Source organism: Primulina eburnea, chromosome 17 (genome assembly GCF_022965805.1).
Source record: "Primulina eburnea isolate SZY01 chromosome 17, ASM2296580v1, whole genome shotgun sequence".
Lineage (NCBI taxonomy): Eukaryota > Viridiplantae > Streptophyta > Magnoliopsida > Lamiales > Gesneriaceae > Primulina > Primulina eburnea.
Genome location: NC_133117.1, coordinates 4,652,699 through 4,671,281, shown reverse-complemented (window position 1 = coordinate 4,671,281; position 18,583 = coordinate 4,652,699). Strand labels below are relative to the sequence as shown.

The following is an 18,583-nucleotide window of genomic DNA, read 5'->3' as shown; positions in this document are numbered from 1 at the left end:
GGCAAGGTGGATCAGAGTCCTAGGCCACCTTCAGCGCCAGTTGCTCCGTCTGATTCTGAGAGATCCTTGTGTCCCAAGTGTGGCAGACCTCATCGTGGAGAGTGTAGATTTGGCACTCGTTCTTGCTATCGTTGTGGCATGCCAGGCCACATTTCCAGAGATTGTCCTAAGGGAGCTAGCCAGGAGAAGGTGCAGGGTCGTATCTTTTCGATGACTAAGGAAGGTATTAATCGTAATTCTTCTGTAATCTCTAGTTCCATTTTAATTTCAGGCAGAGTAGCTACTACTTTGATTGATACTGGTGCTACTCATTCTTTTATGTCTGAATTGTTTTTGAGATCTTTGGGTATAGTTCCTTCTGTTATTCCCCTTCAGCTTAGTGTTGTTTTGCCTTCGGGAGATGTTTTGTGCCCGACCTCCATAGTGTATGCGTGCCCCGTTCGTTTTGTTGATCGAGAGGTCTTTGCTGATTTGATTGTGATCCCGATGGTTGCCTTTGATGTTATTCTTGGCATGGATTGGCTGTCGACCTATCGTGCTGTTATTGATTGCGTTGCTAAGACGGTGACTTTTGCAGATGTTGGCCAGGGAGGAGTTCTCGCCAGCTCAGGTACTTCGCTGGTCCTTCCTTTTATTTCGTGTCTTGATGCTGAGAGGCTATTGTGTAGAGGTTGTGATGTTTTTCTGGCATCTGTTGTGGATGTTGATAGACTGATTAAGTTGAATATTGATGATATTGATGTGGTGAGGGAGTTTGCGGATGTGTTTGAGGATGATGTTCCGGGTTTGCCGCCGGATAGAGATGTAGAGTTTGTTATTGATCTTGCTCCAGGTACGGTTCCTATTTCTAAGGCTCCGTATAGGATGGCTCCTACCGAGATGAAAGAGTTGAAGACGCAGTTGCAGGATCTTCTAGATAAGGGTTTCATTCGTCCGAGTTCTTCGCCTTGGGGAGCTCCGGTTCTATTTGTTAAGAAGAAGGATGGTTCTTTGCGTCTGTGTGTCGACTATAGGGAGCTTAACAAAGTGACGATCAAGAACAAGTATCCGTTGCCACGGATTGATGATTTGTTTGACCAACTCCAGGGTGCTACTGTTTTCTCAAAGATTGATCTTCGGTCTGGTTACTATCAGTTGAAGGTTAGGGAGTCTGATATCCCTAAGACGGCTTTCCGGACCAGGTATGGTCACTATGAGTTTCTCGTGATGTCTTTTGGTTTGACCAATGCCCCTTCTGTTTTCATGGACCTGATGAACCGTGTGTTCAAGCCGTATTTGGATAGCTTCGTCATTGTCTTTATCGACGATATCTTGATCTATTCCAAGACCAGAGAGCTTCATTCAGAGCATCTCAGAGTTGTTCTCCAGTTGCTGAGAGAGCGGAGGTTGTTTGCTAAGTTGAAGAAGTGTGAGTTTTGGTTGGATCAGATTTCTTTCCTAGGCCATGTCGTTTCGAGGGATGGCATTGCTGTTGATCTGATGAAGATAGAGGCGATTCAGAAGTGGCCTATTCCTACGACTGTTTCTGAGGTACGCAGTTTCCTTGGTTTTGCGGGTTATTATCGTCGTTTCATTTCAAACTTTTCCAAGATTTCCCTGCCATTGTCCAATCTGACGAGGAAGACTGTGAAGTTCGAGTGGTCTATAGATTGCCAGAGCGCATTTCAGGAGTTGAAGGATAGATTGACGTCAGCTCCTATTCTCGCATTGCCCAGTGGTTCAGAGGATTTTGTGGTCTTTACCGATGCGTCGAAGAAGGGTCTCGGGGCAGTGTTGATGCAGAGAGGTAAGGTCATTGCCTATGCTTCTCGCCAGTTGAAGGATTATGAGAAGAATTATCCGACGCATGATTTAGAGTTGGCAGCTGTGGTTTTCGCCTTGAAGATTTGGAGACACTATTTGTATGGCGAAAAGTGTGAGATCTTCACAGACCACAAGAGTTTGAAGTATCTGTTTTCTCAGAGAGAGCTCAATATGCGGCAGAGGAGGTGGTTAGAGCTGGTCAAAGATTACGATGTGACTATCAGTTATCACCCAGGGAAGGCGAATGTTGTGGCTGATGCTTTAAGCCGCAAGTCGAGTGCTTCATTGAATTCTTTGATTCAGAGACCGTTGCTGATGGATTTGCAGAGAGAGGAGATTGATCTGGTGATTCCAGGCACCATTGCTCGTCTTTCAGCGTTAGTTATTCGATGTTCATTGACGGACAGGATCCGTAGAGAGCAGTCGACTGATGTTCAGTTGACAGAGTTGAGAGATAGAGCAGAGATTAGAGGTAATTCAGAGTTTGCCTTGAATGGTGATGGTTTGGTGACTTTCAGAGGTCGTATTTGTGTTCCTGTTGGCGATGATATTCGTAGAGATATTCTGACAGAGGCTCATACCGCGCCGTATTTGATTCATCCAGGCAGTACGAAGATGTATCAGGATCTTCGTCGACTCTACTGGTGGCCAGGTATGAAGAAGGATGTTGCCGTGTTCATTTCTCAGTGCCTTACTTGTCAGCAGGTGAAGATTGAGCACCAGAGACCTGCTGGGACATTGTTGTCATTGCCGATTCCTCAGTGGAAGTGGGAGCATATTACGATGGATTTCGTGACTGGTCTTCCCAGAGTGCAGAGAGGTTTCAATTCTATTTGGGTTATCGTTGATCGATTGACTAAGTCAGCGCACTTTCTTTCAGTCAAGACGACGTATTCGATGAACCAGTATGCCGAGGACTACATAGCAGAGATTGTTAGACTTCATGGTGTCCCTGTGTCGATCGTGTCTGATCGTGACCCCAGATTTACTTCAGAGTTTTGGAAGAGTTTGCACAGAGCTATGGGTTCGCGTTTAGCGTTCAGTACAGCCTATCATCCTCAGAGCGATGGTCAGTCAGAGAGAGTCATTCAGATTCTTGAAGATATGCTCAGAGCTTGTACTATAGACTTTCCAGGTAGCTGGGATTCTTTGTTGCCTTTGGTTGAGTTCACTTATAATAATAGCTACCAGGCGACGATTGGCATGGCACCGTATGAGGCACTTTATGGCAGGAAATGCAGATCTCCCTTGTATTGGGACGAGGTTGGTGAGAGGAAGATGTTGGGACCAGAGTTGGTCCAGCAGACTGCCGATGTTGTTGCTGTTATCAGAGAAAGGATGAAGACTGCCCAGTCCAGACAGAAGAGCTATGCAGATGTTCGTCGTAGGCCTTTGCAGTTCGAGGTTGGCGATCACGTGTTTCTGAAGATAGCACCTCTCAAAGGTGTGATGAGATTTGGTAAGAAGGGCAAGTTGAGTCCTAGATTTATTGGTCCATTTGAGATATTGGACAGAGTTGGCGATCGAGCCTACAGATTAGCCCTACCTCCAGATCTTGACAGAGTCCATAATGTTTTTCACGTATCGATGCTCAGGAAGTATGTTGCAGATCCTTCCCATGTTCTTCGCCATGAGCCATTGGACTTGACGCCGAATTTAACGTATCAAGAGATTCCGATTCAGATTTTGGATCGCACAGTTAGAGTTCTGAGGAACAAAGAGATCGGCATTGTCAAAGTTCTTTGGAGGAACCATTTGATAGAGGAGGCTACGTGGGAACCAGAGGATGAGATGAGAGAGAAGTATCCTGAGTTGTTCGTGCCGTGATGTCAATTTCGCGGACGAAATTCCCTTAAGGGGGGGAGATTGTAATAGCCGAGCCCGGTGTACGGTACGATTTAAGTTTCGTTTGTTATTTTGGGATATTTGATTAGATGTTCAGAGTTGTATTTTTGGGCTATAGTATTGTTAGTTTTATTGTCTTGAGGTGTTAGTTGATGTTGGTTGTTCGTTTCAGAGTGTCGGTTCGATTTTAGTTGCTTGGGAATAGTGCTTGGCCGTGACTTGAGTGCACCCGCGCTCTTAACTGGAGTGCCCCCGCGGTGTACTGTGCTGTTTTGGAGTTGGAATGCCGTGAGCACACCGCACCCGCGGTGATGTAGAGACCGCCCCTGCGGTAGAGACCGCACCCGCGCTGCTTGCGTCGCCGCACCCGCGCTGTTTGTGTTCCAGAATTTTTGAGAATGCCGTAACTTAGGCGCACCCGCGGTCCTTGTGTTGGCGCACCCGCGGTGAAGGTATGGGCGAGATATTTAGTCGATTTGGAGTGGTTGGCCATCACTTTTCCTTTTTCTTTCCTTCTCATTTTCGCATTTTCTCTCCATTTTAGGGTTTTTCATCATTTCTTTCACTCCATATCTTCGATTCAAGCGTTTGTTTGGAATTTCGACTTGAGTTCGACGTTCTCCTTGGTGCTAGGAAGCTTGGGTAAGCTTTTGGTGCGATTCTGTTAAGGTTGTAAATTAAGAGTTGTTTAGGTTGGTTGTTTATGTGGATTTATGGATTATTTAGCTTGTAATCTTGGATATTTAGTTGATATTGGTGTTATTTGTGGATTATTTGTTGTAGGTGGTGATCAAGAGCTAAGTTGAGGTGTTTGTTGTGGTTTGTAAGTGGAATTTCATTCCTTTTTGCTCACATGATTATATATGTATGTGTTTCAAAGAGTTTATTGTGTTATTCCCTTTCATTTGATCCATAGTATGTATTGTTATATGTATTGGAGGCATTGTATGTCTCATTATTGATTAAAGGGAATACAAAGAGATATATAGAGTTCAAAGTGATTGTTAAAACCAGAGAAGAGTTTAAATGTTTTCGGATTGATAAATACATAGTCAGAGATTGCATGCAATATTAGATGATCATCGCCTATAGGCTTATATCCCTCAGAGTTATCGGTTTATATCGATTTGGGATACGAGCACCCCAGAGCAGAGATACTATTGATATCAATCCCCAGAGCAAAAGAGAAATACCATCATATTTTTATGCTATTGCTATGTTATTGATATTCAGAGTTTACAGTTCAGAGTTGATGGTATTTATGATTTCAAAGATATGTTTTACAGAGTTATTGTTCATTGTTATATAAGAGTTCCACTTGCTGAGATTTATTCTCATTCCAGTTATTTCATGTGATGCAGATCAGAGTGGTGCTCCGGGACGTTGACTGTAGATCGGGGGTCATATGCATACACCGTTGGAAGGATGATTTTGGCATGATCATAGGAATGATGTTTTGTTTTTGTTATGTCATTTAAATGATCATGTATTTATTTTGTAAAGATATTTAAAGAAATGTATTTTGAAACTCCTTCCGTATATTTTTAAAAGAGAAAATTTTATTTCCGCTGTGTATTTATTTTATTTAAAGAGGTCAGGGGTGTCACATTTAGCACACACATATCAGATCTTCCAGAGATCATTTTGTGTCACTCTACCATCTCTAGCCGTCAAAGCTAACCATTGGTTGTTGCATTGGTTTTTGATGAACAGAGAGTTTTAAACGGGGGAAGTTTGTGTTGAGATATCATTAAAAATTTCGATTTAGACAGAAATAAATTATAACCGAATAAATCCTAACCGAAGTGACTTGTTAGAGAACGTATAAACAAAATTTTTAATGAATTCGTTCTTTACTGGAAGAAGTGATAAGATTTAGAAAAATGAGTAACATAATAACATTTATCTCTGAACATTAATAAATTGGGTTTTTACTTGAGTACTTTATCATGTTTAGTGTTTACTTGACTGATTTTATCTAGACATCTTGTTAGTTGTTGCTTATATTGAATATATATTTTATCGCTAAGTATAATTAAACTGCTCAATATAATTTTATATGATCCAACTAAATTTGTTGTTCCAGAAAAAATTTTAACAACTAATAATTAATACATAATCAGCTCAACTTATGATGTTTTTCCATTTTGTTTTCATTTTTCAAACTCTTCTCAGAACCTGACAGTTCAAATTCAACAAATCATTTTATAAAATTATTTGAAACCGATCGTTGACCAAGTGTATACTTGTCATTTAATTTTGAACTTTTGTTTTTATTTCTTTTTCAAAACACTCATTTTCAATTATGACTGCTATAACCATGACAAGATCTCAAACTTTTTATTAATTTGTTTCAGAAAAAACAATGACAGAAAGGAGACATGTTTAAATTTGTTTTTAATTTATAATAATTATTTAAAAAACCCTAATAATAATAATTTAATAAAAAATTTACTGAAAAAAGTTCCATGTGCTGTGATGTATACATCAATCGCATCTTTCCCTTGCTCACCACCAATGGCCACTTAAAGCATATTTAAAGTTTCCACGAGGAGTCTTATTTCTTGATAAAGGACCACTGAACGATGGAACAAGAAGCTGCCCTGGGAGCAGAATTGACCAGCTTACACGGGATTCAAAGAGAAGGCCGCTCCAGCAGAGAAAGGGGAGGAGTCTTATTTCTTGATTGAGAAATATATATGTACAATGGCATCAATGGCAGACTCTGCAAAATGCCATTTTCATTTATAAATCCTAGTTCCCTACCTAACAAGCTAAGAAAACTAATAATTTACTTCAATACAATATTTATATATAACACTTCTTTTCTTTTTTTCTTCCAAAAGACTGCATTTTTAACCTCGAGTAAACTCCATACCTTGGAACAGGCTAATATGCAAATCCCAATGCGGTAAATTCTCCTATTCTACGTACATCATCGGATTGTTGCTTTTCCGGGCCTTCTTCCTCCTCGTAGATCATGTCATCTTCCATAAGTTTCTCCCACAATATGAAATTGTCGGAGCTGTTCGTTTCAGAGGATGATTCGGCCTTTTGTTCCTGTACAGGGCTCCTTGATTCAGCGGGAGAGAACAATGTCTGAATTTCGGATTGGATGGTACTCAACTCTTCCTGAACTTGGAACTTCTTGTCCTCGATATCAATGGATCCCGAGTTTTCGGACAGCCTCCTCCTCTTCAAGATCACTCCGCTGTTTAGTGCCCTTTTCCTGTTAATCCTGTCTACACAATCCAGTAAATACATGGGATCCTTCAAGGACTTGAGCATGAAAATGATCATATGTTTTTGCTGCATTTCGGAGGCGTGAAGACGCTCTTCCATGGCGGCTATGTAGCGCTGCGAGCACTCTTGTTGCTGCCTTAGCTTCATGATTTCTTGTCTCAGTGCGTTCTGTTCAGCTCCGATCTTGTAAAGCTCTGAATCCACTCCATGACTTGTGGGGTACTGCCAAGGATGTGCTGCTGCTTCATGTGGCCGCATGATTTGGGGACTTTGCTTCCTCCTTTTGATGTGTTTCAGCATATGTTTCTTGCTTCTCTGAAAGCCTTCGTTTGCAAATTCCCATCTGTCCGAATCAATCTTCCTGAATCTCTGTAAACAGTACCCAAATCAAGAGCTCCGTAAGCCACCCAATTCACGTCTCCACTTGAACGACAAGAAAATTCAAGAAATACGAGACAGTAGTAGAACTGTTATAAATTCTTACATAGGTATTGAGTTGGCGAACGAAGCTGGAGAAATTGTTGTGCTTGAAATGCTTAGGGAGCAAATCGGTGGCGAAAGTGTGCGAATCCCACACAACGAAGCTATTCCCCGCACCACTCCACGATATTATCGAGTCCGTCTGAGGATCATCCACCATCTCAAACGTCTTCTTCAGAAACGGCGGCGGCCCGATCTCTCTCAGCCCTTCTAACGGCTTGGGGAGATGCTCCGACTCCTCCCCCCATTCATCCTCACCTCCATTCTTGACGTTATACCCACCTCCAGAAAACTCAGTTTCATCAAGAAACACGAAGGGTTCTTCCTTCACACCGATCAGAGCTCCATCCCCACCATTTCCCACCATTTCTTGATTAATATCTCCAGCTACTACAGAGATCATATGTGTTTGCTCATCCCGAGGCACCACAAGACTTTATCTTTATTGTCTACCCAACACCGATGCCTCAGCAAAAATCCAAAAACACGCGTCGGGAGAAGGGAGGAGTGCTCAATAAAAAAAGGAGCATAGGTGCACAGTAGTGGACAAATCGCTATACAGGTGGTGAGAATACGAAGAAGGGAGAGATAACTTATAATAAAGAATTCATCAGTACCCAAGATTTCATTTTGTTTTTGATAAAAGCAACCTAATCCGATCTAATTTAATGCGAAGAGTGGTGCGCTGTCTGGAAAATTGTCCAAAGATGCATGGAGGTGTGTACGGCCCCCTTGTGCTGCTTAGCTATTGCCATTTGTATCACTACGCTTGTGCTGAGTCACGGTTTGACGCCTCACATTCTGATTAGACCATTTGGACTTTTTAAATTCTCGTAACAGATTTTCAACGTTATGACTTAAAAGTGGGTCAGGAGACGGATCAACCCAATATATATTCGTAATAAAAAATAATATTTTAACATAAAAATAATAATTTTTCATGAATTATTCAAATAAAAGATCTGTCTCACAAATACGACTCATGAGACCATCTCACACAAGTTTTTGTCATGACTTAATAGTGTGTGTGTGTGTGTTTTTTTTTTTTTAAACTAAAAATCACATTAGATATACTAGTGATTGTTTGATTAGAAAAAAGAATATCAAAAAATTCTTTGTTTTCAACTACTCCTAATATATAAGAATGAATTGTTTCAAATCGATGGTCATATAGATATCTAAAGTATTTGTTGTTCATATTAAAGAATATTAGAGATAAAAGAATACTAGAGATATGAGCTTTTTTCAGATAATGATTGGTCCGTCTGAAAAGAAATGGGAGGAGTCAATTCTAATTTATCACACTAAATCAACAAAGTAGCAACCAATAAATCTATTAAACGAGATCAACAAATTGTTGAATAATCTCACACGATTCAATTAAATATCTTTAAATTTATTTTATGTGGAATTGGTAGCTGTCTTTTTTATATATCAATCAAGTCATATAACTTGTATGTTCTTAATTTTTTGTCTAGTTACATGTTCTTAATTAATCTATTAATTTGTATTTTTTTCAACTTTATGTTTTTTTATCAGAGTGTTGACGTGACATCGATAAATGATGAAATGACGTCACAAAATGATGATGATGATGATCAATCACCGGAATTTTTTGAGCTAGTGTTAGATATTGTTGACATGTTCGATGTCACGTCAACACTCAGAAGGAAAATACTAAATTAAAAAATTACAACTCTCTAAAAATATAATTTCCCAAAATATTATGAGATTACATGTATTTGTATGTGTGTATACATATATAAGATACTAGTGTTCTTTTTTTTTTTTGGTGAAGCAATAATATACTTGTGTTCTTGAGCGGTAGGTAAACGTGCTCGGCTGCTTGTTATGTTTTCGAGCCAGTAAAATTGCTAAATAAATTTTGGTGGAGTGGAAGTACTTATCCAGTTGTTTGGTTTTGTTCTTACAAGTTACAATTATATAGCGTCAATAAATCTCATAACTTTTTAAGAAATAACACGTTGATCTGGTCGGGATCGGAGTGAATTTGAAACTGTCCTAATATGATATTCGTTCTTCTTGACAATTCATCTTTGATTATTCAATTTTTTCATTATTTTGAGATAATGTCTCCCAAACCTTCTAAATTTACAAACCACAAATTTATATTTCGATTTATTTCAAAATACTTGGTAGGGGTTTTTTGTTTTGTTGAATTCAACATCTTTAATAAAAAAACAGACGTTTTGTTCTTACGTGCATTACACGAGGAATACATACAAAGTAATCACATACATAAAGTAGATATATAATAAAAATTTTTTAATAAGTGAGATGCTCTTACGCATATTTGTTGGTAAGACTAGTTTACTCTTCTCATATTATAATATAAAAATAATATTTTTTGATGAGTGATACAAATAGAATATATGTATCGTGAAATTAATCCGCGAGACCATCTTACAAACGATAAAAAAATATTTTAAATAATAGGAATAGGAAGGATTTTTTTTTCCTCCTCTCGTGCAATCCATCAATTATCCCAATATCTCCCCGAATTTGAGACCGAATTCTAAAAATAAATAATATTCTGTATACAAAATCATTTCCCTATCATTCATTCAAATAAATACTTTATATTTTGTATTATTAACAAATCGAATAGGTCTTTTGTGATACGGTCTCACGAATCTTTATCTGTGAGACGGATCAACCCTACTGATATTATCAATAAAAAATAATACTCTTAGCCAAATATATTAAGAAACTTTGTATGAGTAATAATTTGGAAAAGAGTTGAGATACAGTGGATGATGATTTCTTTAATAGAGTTTGTTATTTACAAATTATTATAATCATAGGCCAAATATTATGACAAGAGGTTTAGATAGGACGATTCTTGACAAAAAAAATAACCGAATCATGTAGATGGTACAGTTTATGAGTAATTTTTTTTAATCATGATTTTTATAAGACATTAGAAAAAACGACGCGGTGTAATTCGGTTCAGGTAGTTTATAAAAAAATTTGATCACTCATAGATGGATAGATAAACAATTCTGAACAATATATTAATATTGCATGTATAATTATAAGGCAAAAACTTGTGTGAGACGGTCTCACGGGTAGTATTTTAGTGAGCCGAATCTTTATTTGGATAATCCATTAAAAAGTATTAATTTTTATGCTAAGAGTATTACTTTTATTGAGAATCATTAATATTTTTAGAAAGAAAAAATTATGTACTTTTATTATTTATTTATTGTAGTTTTGTATATTTCCGCTCCACATATGTCCGATGTGTTGTTTGGTCTATTGGTTGAATCATTTATAGAGTGAAATATTGATCGTAAATTGTCAACAATCACATTGGATAATTGCACCACCAATTATTCTATGATTCATCTTCTCGTGGACAAGCTTTCGAATCGAGATTTACTATTGAATGAAAAAGTACTTTACAATGCGTTCATGTGCTCATATTCTAAACTTGATTGTGAAAGATGGTATATATGTAATTAGTGGTGCAAGTTGAAAGAATACATGATAGTGTTATATTTTGGACTGTTCCACATGCTAGAATAGAAATTTTGAGGATGTTTCTCGTCAGTGGCACATTAAATGTAGTAAAAATTTATCTCTTGATTGTAAAACTCGTTGTAATTCAACTTATTTGATATTAGAATCTGCTTGGTTAAATACCGAGAGAGATATTACAGAAATGTGCCAACTGATGAGGATGAGGTGAATGCAATTGATATATGTGAGAAACTAAAAACTTTTTGTCAGGTGACTAACGATGTTTTATGGAACATTTTACCTCACAACTATTTTTACTTTCCAAATATTTTTGATATCAAATTAAAGTTAGATGAGTGGTTGAAGAGTCAAAATCCAATTATTGAAGGTATGACACAAAAGATGTTTGAAAAAAAATGATGAATATTGGGATTAATTGTCATATTGTTATGGGGGTTGCCGCTATATCGGATCTTAGATATAAGATGAAAGCTTGTTGAATTTTATTTTCCCCTAATTTATGGTCAAAAATCACAATCTAAAGTTGACGAAGCTCAATAGAATTGTTGTGATTTATTGATTGATTACCAATTCAGGGCAACAAGATTATTGGGTTGTGATTTGTTGGTTGATTACCAATCCAGTGCAACAACGTTATTGGGAAATAGTGGTAGTTCAGGGATTGTTGGGACTTCAGGTATATCTAATATCGACTTTGGAGGTATTGACGTGCTCGTGAAGATGGTTGCGGTTGAAGTGGAAGGTAAGTAAATAACACTTTTATTTTGTTATTGTACTTTTATTTTAATTTTGTTATTGTACTTTTTCTCTTTAAATTACATTTTTTTACAGTTTTATTTTTTCAGTATATTTTCTTTCTTTAATTTTGTAGATAATTCTTCAAGTAGTGTTCCAACTTGTCTCAGCATTCTTGATGAAGAGAAAGATGATCCTGAATAGTGTGTAACTGAAATATTGTTTACTCGCTGATTTTATATTGATATGTTTAAGTTTTGTTATGACCTATTTTTGGAGATGACAAGATTTTTTTGGAGAGTTAGTAACTTTTTTTTTAATGCAATTCATTATGTCATGAAGACACTTTGTTTGTCATTATTTAGTATGGTCAAAGACATAAATTAGTTTTATATTGTGTTGAATTTAAAGGCTTGTTTTTTTATAATTCAGTCATGTGAGAAGAAAATTAATATTTTTATTTTAAAAAAATTCGGGTCTCACGGGTCTAACTAGCCCCGTTTCTTATTTGAAGTGGAGCGGGTTCGAAAAATATTTAACGGGTGAGACGGGTAATGGGTCAAAGTTTTCTTTGTAGGGTCAGTCTTGGGTCTAGCCATACCTGTCTTTGATATTTTTAATAATATATTGTTGTCTACACTGAACTACTGTCTTAACTTCACCATTGAAAAGTGGGTGTCGTTGGATTTTGTTGGCTCATATATTTCCTATCGGGTAGAAGAGAAAATACCGGATTATACCTCGCTAAGATTAGATACCTGGTAATCCAATTATTAATAAAAATTGTTATGATATGAATGAATATAAGTACAAAATATGTGTTTATGAGGCATATTGAATAAATTATACAAGTAATAAAAATCCAACTATCTAAATTTCCAAATGAATTTTTCGGTTTTATTTAAATATTATGATATGTAATTTTTGATAGTTGAATTTATAAACTGTTGCCTTTCCAACTTTAAAGGAATAACAGAAATTACTACATGTCACACAAACACAATGAAATAAAAACTAAAGCTACAATAACAACATCCAACGAATTTCTTTCACCAACTCCATAAATTTGGTTTGTTATTCTTTTTCATTTTTTCTTCATTTTTTTAAGAGAGTTGTGTTTTGGCAAGTGATCACTTGTGGGAATGACAGTTTTTCTCACGAAGAAAACCTGAAATGAGACATGTTTGCAGATTTTTCAGATCCACGAAGAAAATCGGGGACATATATGAGAATATTATTTCATCCTCGAACAGGGGCGGATCTAGGATTTCGACACTGAGGGGGCCGCTTAGTTTATTCTCCTCGAACCTTCACGATATGTCCAATAATAATATCATTACTACTATTAGTAACACTTGATTTTCCTAATAATTAACAAAAAGAAAAAAAAAACTCAAATTCATAACGTTTAAATCTTGTTTATGATTCATGATAATTATGTGGTTTCATATTTTGTTTATTAAAACTATGAATTACAAAAAAATTGTATTGTTATTAGTATTTATATATATAATTGGATGATTGTATCAATATTTTTAAGTGATTGAGGACTTTTTTTTTTATGATTCATTCATTATTGCAGAGGTGATGATGATAAAGATTCAATTCATGTCAGGTCAGGGATGATGATGACAAATTCGGCTTACTTCGTTCTCGTTTCTAGATTATTTGAAGAGGCGATAAGAACTAGAGTGAAGATTTAATGTCTACGAAATCAGAATGAGATTTTTAGGCCAATATGATAGAACTGGGTATGGGGCTCGAAGGCAACTTAACTCCTGCGGATATTAAATGAGGAATATTCGATCAGAAACACGAGGATGAAGGCGTGGATAGGGAAGATATCCCCAACTCACCTCACCCTACCCCATTGCCATGTTTAATAGTCAATTGATATAAGTCTTATATTTTAATCGTCTCATAGGTAAGATATGAATAAAAAATAATTAGAATCAGGTATATTCATAATATATACTTCTACAATTAGTTCATATTTTTTCAGTGCTTCATATATATACAGATTTCGAAATTCCATACTTTAAACACATAGATATACAAAGTTGTTCCAATTTAAATCAAATATATGAGTTGAAACAGAAATTCCACTCATAGTAGTTCTCGAAAAATGTCCTAGAATAAATTTGCAGAAAAACAATATGTATATACATCACACACACACACACATGTTTATTCTGTAGACAAATAATCGCAAAAAGCCCATAAAACTCGGATAAATTAAAGCCCAATATATCGGAGAATAGAAAAGATCCAAACACGGCCTTAGCTTGCACATATAAATAACATACGTGCTAGGTTTTTATTTATTTGTTTGTTTTCCGAGTGTGTTATCACCATTCTCCTTCCCTCCAACGCTCCCTCCTCTGTAACCCTATCTCCGTGGTTTTACTTTCTCTGATTTAGGGTTTTTGGTAGAAAATGAGCAACAACAAGAAGGATGCCTTCAACGTCTCCGATCTCGATGCCGGTAATTCACCTCAGTGGAACCCTAATTTCGGTTTTGTGTTGATTGGTTGCGCGTTTCGTTTGGTTTTAATGAATTGGATGCTTTCTTGTGTTTGTAGCTTTGAATGCGGAGGGCAGGGATGACCTTGTTAATGTTCTCAAGGTTACTGTTTCTTTCACTTGTTTTTTTTAACTTTGGCCGCTCAAATTCTTGACCCTTTTTCATATTTTCTTCTCCCGGTTCAAGTTTGTGGGTTTATATGTAAATGTTGGACTGTGCAATGCTGTTATTATTATTATTTTAAATTTGCAGAACAAACTTCAGGATCTTGCTGGTAAGCACTCGGATGTTCTTGAGAATCTTTCCCCCGCTGTCAAGAAACGTGTGGACGTGCTAAAGGAAATTCAGGTTTGCCCCTGTCTGCAGTTGCATTTTATGTTAGCCTGAGATCGAATTTTTTTTGCTGCAGTTTCATGTTAAAAAAGTTGATTTTTAGGGAAGAAGAGTGTTTAGTTAAACTATATTAGAATTATGTCCGTATTAGATTAATCTATTCGAATGTTAGTTTCACTTCGTAGATGTGTTAATGCCAGTCCTTATTTATGCTATATACTTTTCTAAGACTGGAACTCATTGATATGAAGCTGTTTATGTTAGCTATTGAATGTAAGTCTATGCGGCTATTCTTTTCCCCTTCACAAACTTTGTTCTTCCATGGATTGGTCAAATTTGAGATACGATCAAATATTTGAAATTTGTGATTCAATAATATGATTCTCACTGTCTATGTTATCGATATGCGCTAAAGTATCTTAGTTTATTCGGTCTTCTTACTGATGTGGCTGTTAAAACCCTTTCTTTTTGTTTTCAGGCTCAACATGATGATTTAGAGGCAAAATTTTCTGAGGAAAGAGCAGCACTTGAAGCTAAATATCAAAAGCTGTATCAGCCACTCTATGTCAAGGTGTGAGCAATTGTGCATTTCAGAGTGCATTTATTTTTGTTTTATTGATTTCATTATGACTAATGTTAGATGTTTGCAGAGATACGAAATTGTGAATGGTGTTGAAGTTGGAGGTGCTACAACCGATGCAGAGCCAATAAAACATGTGGACAATGAGGGCGAAGGTCTGTTTGATGTCAATTTAGAATTTCATATTAAAGAGGGAATCCTTTATCTTGCTGAAAACTTTTACAAATAATCCAGAAAAAGGAGTTCCTGATTTCTGGCTGATTGCAATGAAGAATAATGAAGTGCTTTCTGAGGAGGTTAGTTGTTTCAGAAAATTACCGTTCTCTCTGTATTTTTAGGCAGTTTTTACTCAACTTTTTGTCTTTTTCTAATTTTGTTATTTGTGTTGATGTTGGTGACAGATATCCGAGCGTGATGAAGGAGCCCTAAAATTTCTCAAAGATATAAAGTGGTCCAGAGTGGATAATCCCAAAGGGTTCAAGCTTGAATTTTATTTTGATACTAATCCATTCTTCAAGAACTCTCTTCTAACTAAGACTTATCACATGATTGATGAAGATGAACCTATTTTGGAGAAAGCAATCGGGTAATCATTTCTGTTCCATCACCGATGTGCAGTCCTGTCCTACAGGGATGTTTGAAACAGTTACTGAAAGTCCTATTCAATATTTTTTTAAAAATTATGATACTTTGTAGGACGGAGATAGAATGGTATCCTGGAAAATGTTTGACACAAAAGATTCTGAAAAAGAAGCCTAAGAAAGGGTCCAAAAATGCCAAGCCAATTACTAAAACTGAACAGTGTGAAAGTTTCTTCAACTTCTTTAGTCCACCACAAGTCCCTGAGGAGGATGAAGACATCGATGAAGATGCTGTAAGAATTAGGTGATTTATTTCCGGAGATTGCTTATCGAGTGAATTTATTTCTTTAATATTCTGTGTGCTTTCAACAGGCTGAAGAACTCCAAAATTTGATGGAACAAGATTATGACATTGGGTGAGTTTACATGGGTATCCATTTGCATCTTTTTCACTGGGTTCCTTTTAGTAAGCTGAGCTCTCTATGTGTAGATCAGAAAAATGTTGAATTAAATAACTACTGTAGGAAATTGTTTTGTGGTTGGAACTCTGATGGTTTAAGATCGGGGCATCGCTGTCTTTATTTTAGCTAATTTTGTGATTAGAACTTCTATTAAGTTTTACAGGTAAATAAATTTTCATTAAAATATGTAAATTTCATTATCTAATTCTTTTAACGAAACTCAATGTTTTTAAAGCATATAGATCGATGAAAGGGGAACCTTCTAAGAGATATTTAATGCCATTCCCTCTTATTCTTCCTTGTTCCTCTGGATAAGTGTACAGTGTTTTTAACGCCTGAATTTCATATCGAGGGGGAAGCTTTTTAATTTTGATGTGAAAATAGAAATTTTGGGTTCCTATTTTATATCTGTAGCCATATCACGTTGTTCCTGCCTTGTTTCTTTTGATTATCATTCTTTAGGCACACTTGTGACTTGTCTCGTTAAATTATTATTTGTATCTCCTTTAAAATAAGTCTCTCTTTAAAATGTGGAGTGATTTTGTGTAGGTCAACTATTAGAGACAAAATTATTCCTCATGCAGTATCATGGTTCACTGGCGAGGCTGCTCAGGACGAGTATGATGATATCGAGGAAGAAGACGATGATCTTGACGAAGACGAAGATGATGAAGACGAAGAAGACGAAGAAGATGACGATGAAGAAGACGAAGAAGAGGAAGAAGATGAAAAGAAGACCCGGAAGAAGGTCATATAACATTTCTTCTTGTAATCTAAGTGTCATTTGGTAAAATTTATTCCCTTCAAAACCTAGTATTTGACTGATTGATCCTTTTGTTCTATTTGTTTCCAATTTACAGTCACCAGCATCACGCAAGGTGTGATTCTTTACTTCTCAATTTTTTTTTCTTTTTAATGTGTTGCAAATAAATCCTGATATTTCGTTTATCTGATAACTTACAGAAGAGCGGAAGGCCGCCTGCTATCAATGCACAGCAAGGTGAGAGGCCTCCCGAATGCAAGCAGCAGTAGCTGTTGAATTGTGTCTATCAGAATTCCATATTCTTGTGGCTTTGTTTGTGTTCAATCATGCCAGAGGTTGTTACAACTCACCATAGATTTACGCCCTCGCGAGCAGCCTCGAGAGTCTATTCCTCATTTTTCTTCGGATCAGCTGAAGATCATTTCTTTTTTATTCGCTTTTTTTTCGGTTTATTGTTCTGTGAGGTAATGTTCAAGTAGTGGAGTTGTCTTGTTGCTTGCCAACTGCTTGTTGCATGGAGACAAGCATAGTGCTCATATAATTTTGTATTAATGATGGTTGAGGGTTCTTTTTGAATTTCAATGATTACATTGTTTGTCTTTCAAAATCAATCTGAACTAAATAAAGAAAAAAATTAGATGAAATGCGCAGTTTAAATATTTTTCTTTAAAAAACTTTTTCACAAGTTTCACCATTAAGTTGTTTTAAAATTTTAAAATAACTCACCCCTTTATTGTTGTTTATTTCTTTCTTTTTTTAAAACAACGAACAACTTCGAACATATGATTTCGGTAAACACACGGTAGAATGGATAAAGCATATTATGATCTCGTGGGTGGTAGTGTCGATGCTATTTGTGGGGGCAGTGTTTTATAGGATTTGGGTAGTTGATTTTAAAGAAATTGATGGACCTCGCATATGAATTGGTGAACCTCGCATATGTGTGGTGGTCGGTAAGCTCTGGTCCTCGGGATTTTGAAGAGAGAAAGTACTAAAAAAAGGCATTTTAAATAATTGTCCGAAGCAACACAACGGAAGAAGAGTGAATCGAATACCATCCCCCACGTTCCATTGTGTAAAAAAAACATTTTGATTTTTGACAATGTATGATGTTGGAAAACTTGCACCAATGCTAAATCCAAATGTTTAAAATTGATTTGTATGTATGAGATATGTAATAACAAAATTAAAATTGAACATTTAAATGTAGTGTGAAGATACTACCTTTATATTAACATCTAATCAGCTGAAGTTATTTGCAATTCAAATGTGGTAGATTGTGGTAGATATGGTTGGTAGTCTTGTTTTGACAAAAAACTTGTGTAAGACGGTTTCACGGATGGTAATTTGTGAGACAGATCTCTTATTTAGATAATCCATGAAAAAGTATTACTTTTTATGCTAAGAATATTACTTTTTATTGTGAATATCGATAGGATTGACCCGTCTCACATATAAAGATTCGTGAAACCGTCTCATAAGAGACCTACTCCATTGTTTTAACTAGGTTCAAATTACGTGTGGAAGGTTTTTTTTATATCATTTGAGCGTTTCTCGATTATTAGTTATTTATTGATTATTATTCTATATCGGATCCAATTATTTCAATGAATTCAATATTTATATAATATCACTATTCAACCCAAGCACAAACTTAAACATTTTCAACCTTTAGATTTTCTATATTTTTATAAATATTTACGCATAATTTTTTTCGAATTTTTGCATACA

General features: G+C 36.2%; 2 protein-coding genes across 2 annotated transcripts; one reads left to right on the top strand and one right to left on the bottom strand.

Annotated features, from left to right (window-relative positions):
- Nucleotides 1-6,303: 6,303 nt before the first annotated feature.
- LOC140818776 (heat stress transcription factor A-7a-like) lies at nt 6,304-7,933 on the bottom strand. The gene is made up of 3 exons (XM_073178821.1): nt 7,376-7,933; nt 6,527-7,260; nt 6,304-6,373 (listed from the first exon to the last, which is right to left on the bottom strand). The coding sequence occupies exons 1-2, from the start codon at nt 7,772-7,774 to the stop codon at nt 6,538-6,540; spliced, it is 1,122 nt and encodes a 373-aa protein (XP_073034922.1). The 5' UTR covers nt 7,775-7,933; the 3' UTR covers nt 6,304-6,373; nt 6,527-6,537.
- A 6,000-nt stretch (nt 7,934-13,933) lies between these two features.
- Nucleotides 13,934-17,459, top strand: LOC140818318 (nucleosome assembly protein 1;2). The gene is made up of 12 exons (XM_073178246.1): nt 13,934-14,095; nt 14,193-14,236; nt 14,387-14,482; nt 14,946-15,038; nt 15,118-15,202; nt 15,282-15,343; nt 15,449-15,633; nt 15,744-15,921; nt 16,001-16,044; nt 16,639-16,837; nt 16,950-16,967; nt 17,053-17,459. The coding sequence occupies exons 1-12, from the start codon at nt 14,047-14,049 to the stop codon at nt 17,119-17,121; spliced, it is 1,122 nt and encodes a 373-aa protein (XP_073034347.1). The 5' UTR covers nt 13,934-14,046; the 3' UTR covers nt 17,122-17,459.
- Nucleotides 17,460-18,583: the final 1,124 nt, after the last annotated feature.

Bases quoted from the DNA above. Each gene is read 5' to 3' on its own strand.
- LOC140818318 (XM_073178246.1), top strand. From the start codon at position 14,047: ATGAGCAACAACAAGAAGGATGCCTTCAACGTCTCCGATCTCGATGCC. The intron at 15,344-15,448 runs GTTAGTTGTTTC...TGTTGGTGACAG, and splicing joins ATGAAGTGCTTTCTGAGGAG to ATATCCGAGCGTGATGAAGG. The intron at 16,045-16,638 runs GTGAGTTTACAT...GATTTTGTGTAG, and splicing joins GAACAAGATTATGACATTGG to GTCAACTATTAGAGACAAAA.
- LOC140818776 (XM_073178821.1), bottom strand. From the start codon at position 7,774: ATGATCTCTGTAGTAGCTGGAGATATTAATCAAGAAATGGTGGGAAAT. The intron at 7,261-7,375 runs GTAAGAATTTAT...TACTGTTTACAG, and splicing joins TTCGCCAACTCAATACCTAT to AGATTCAGGAAGATTGATTC.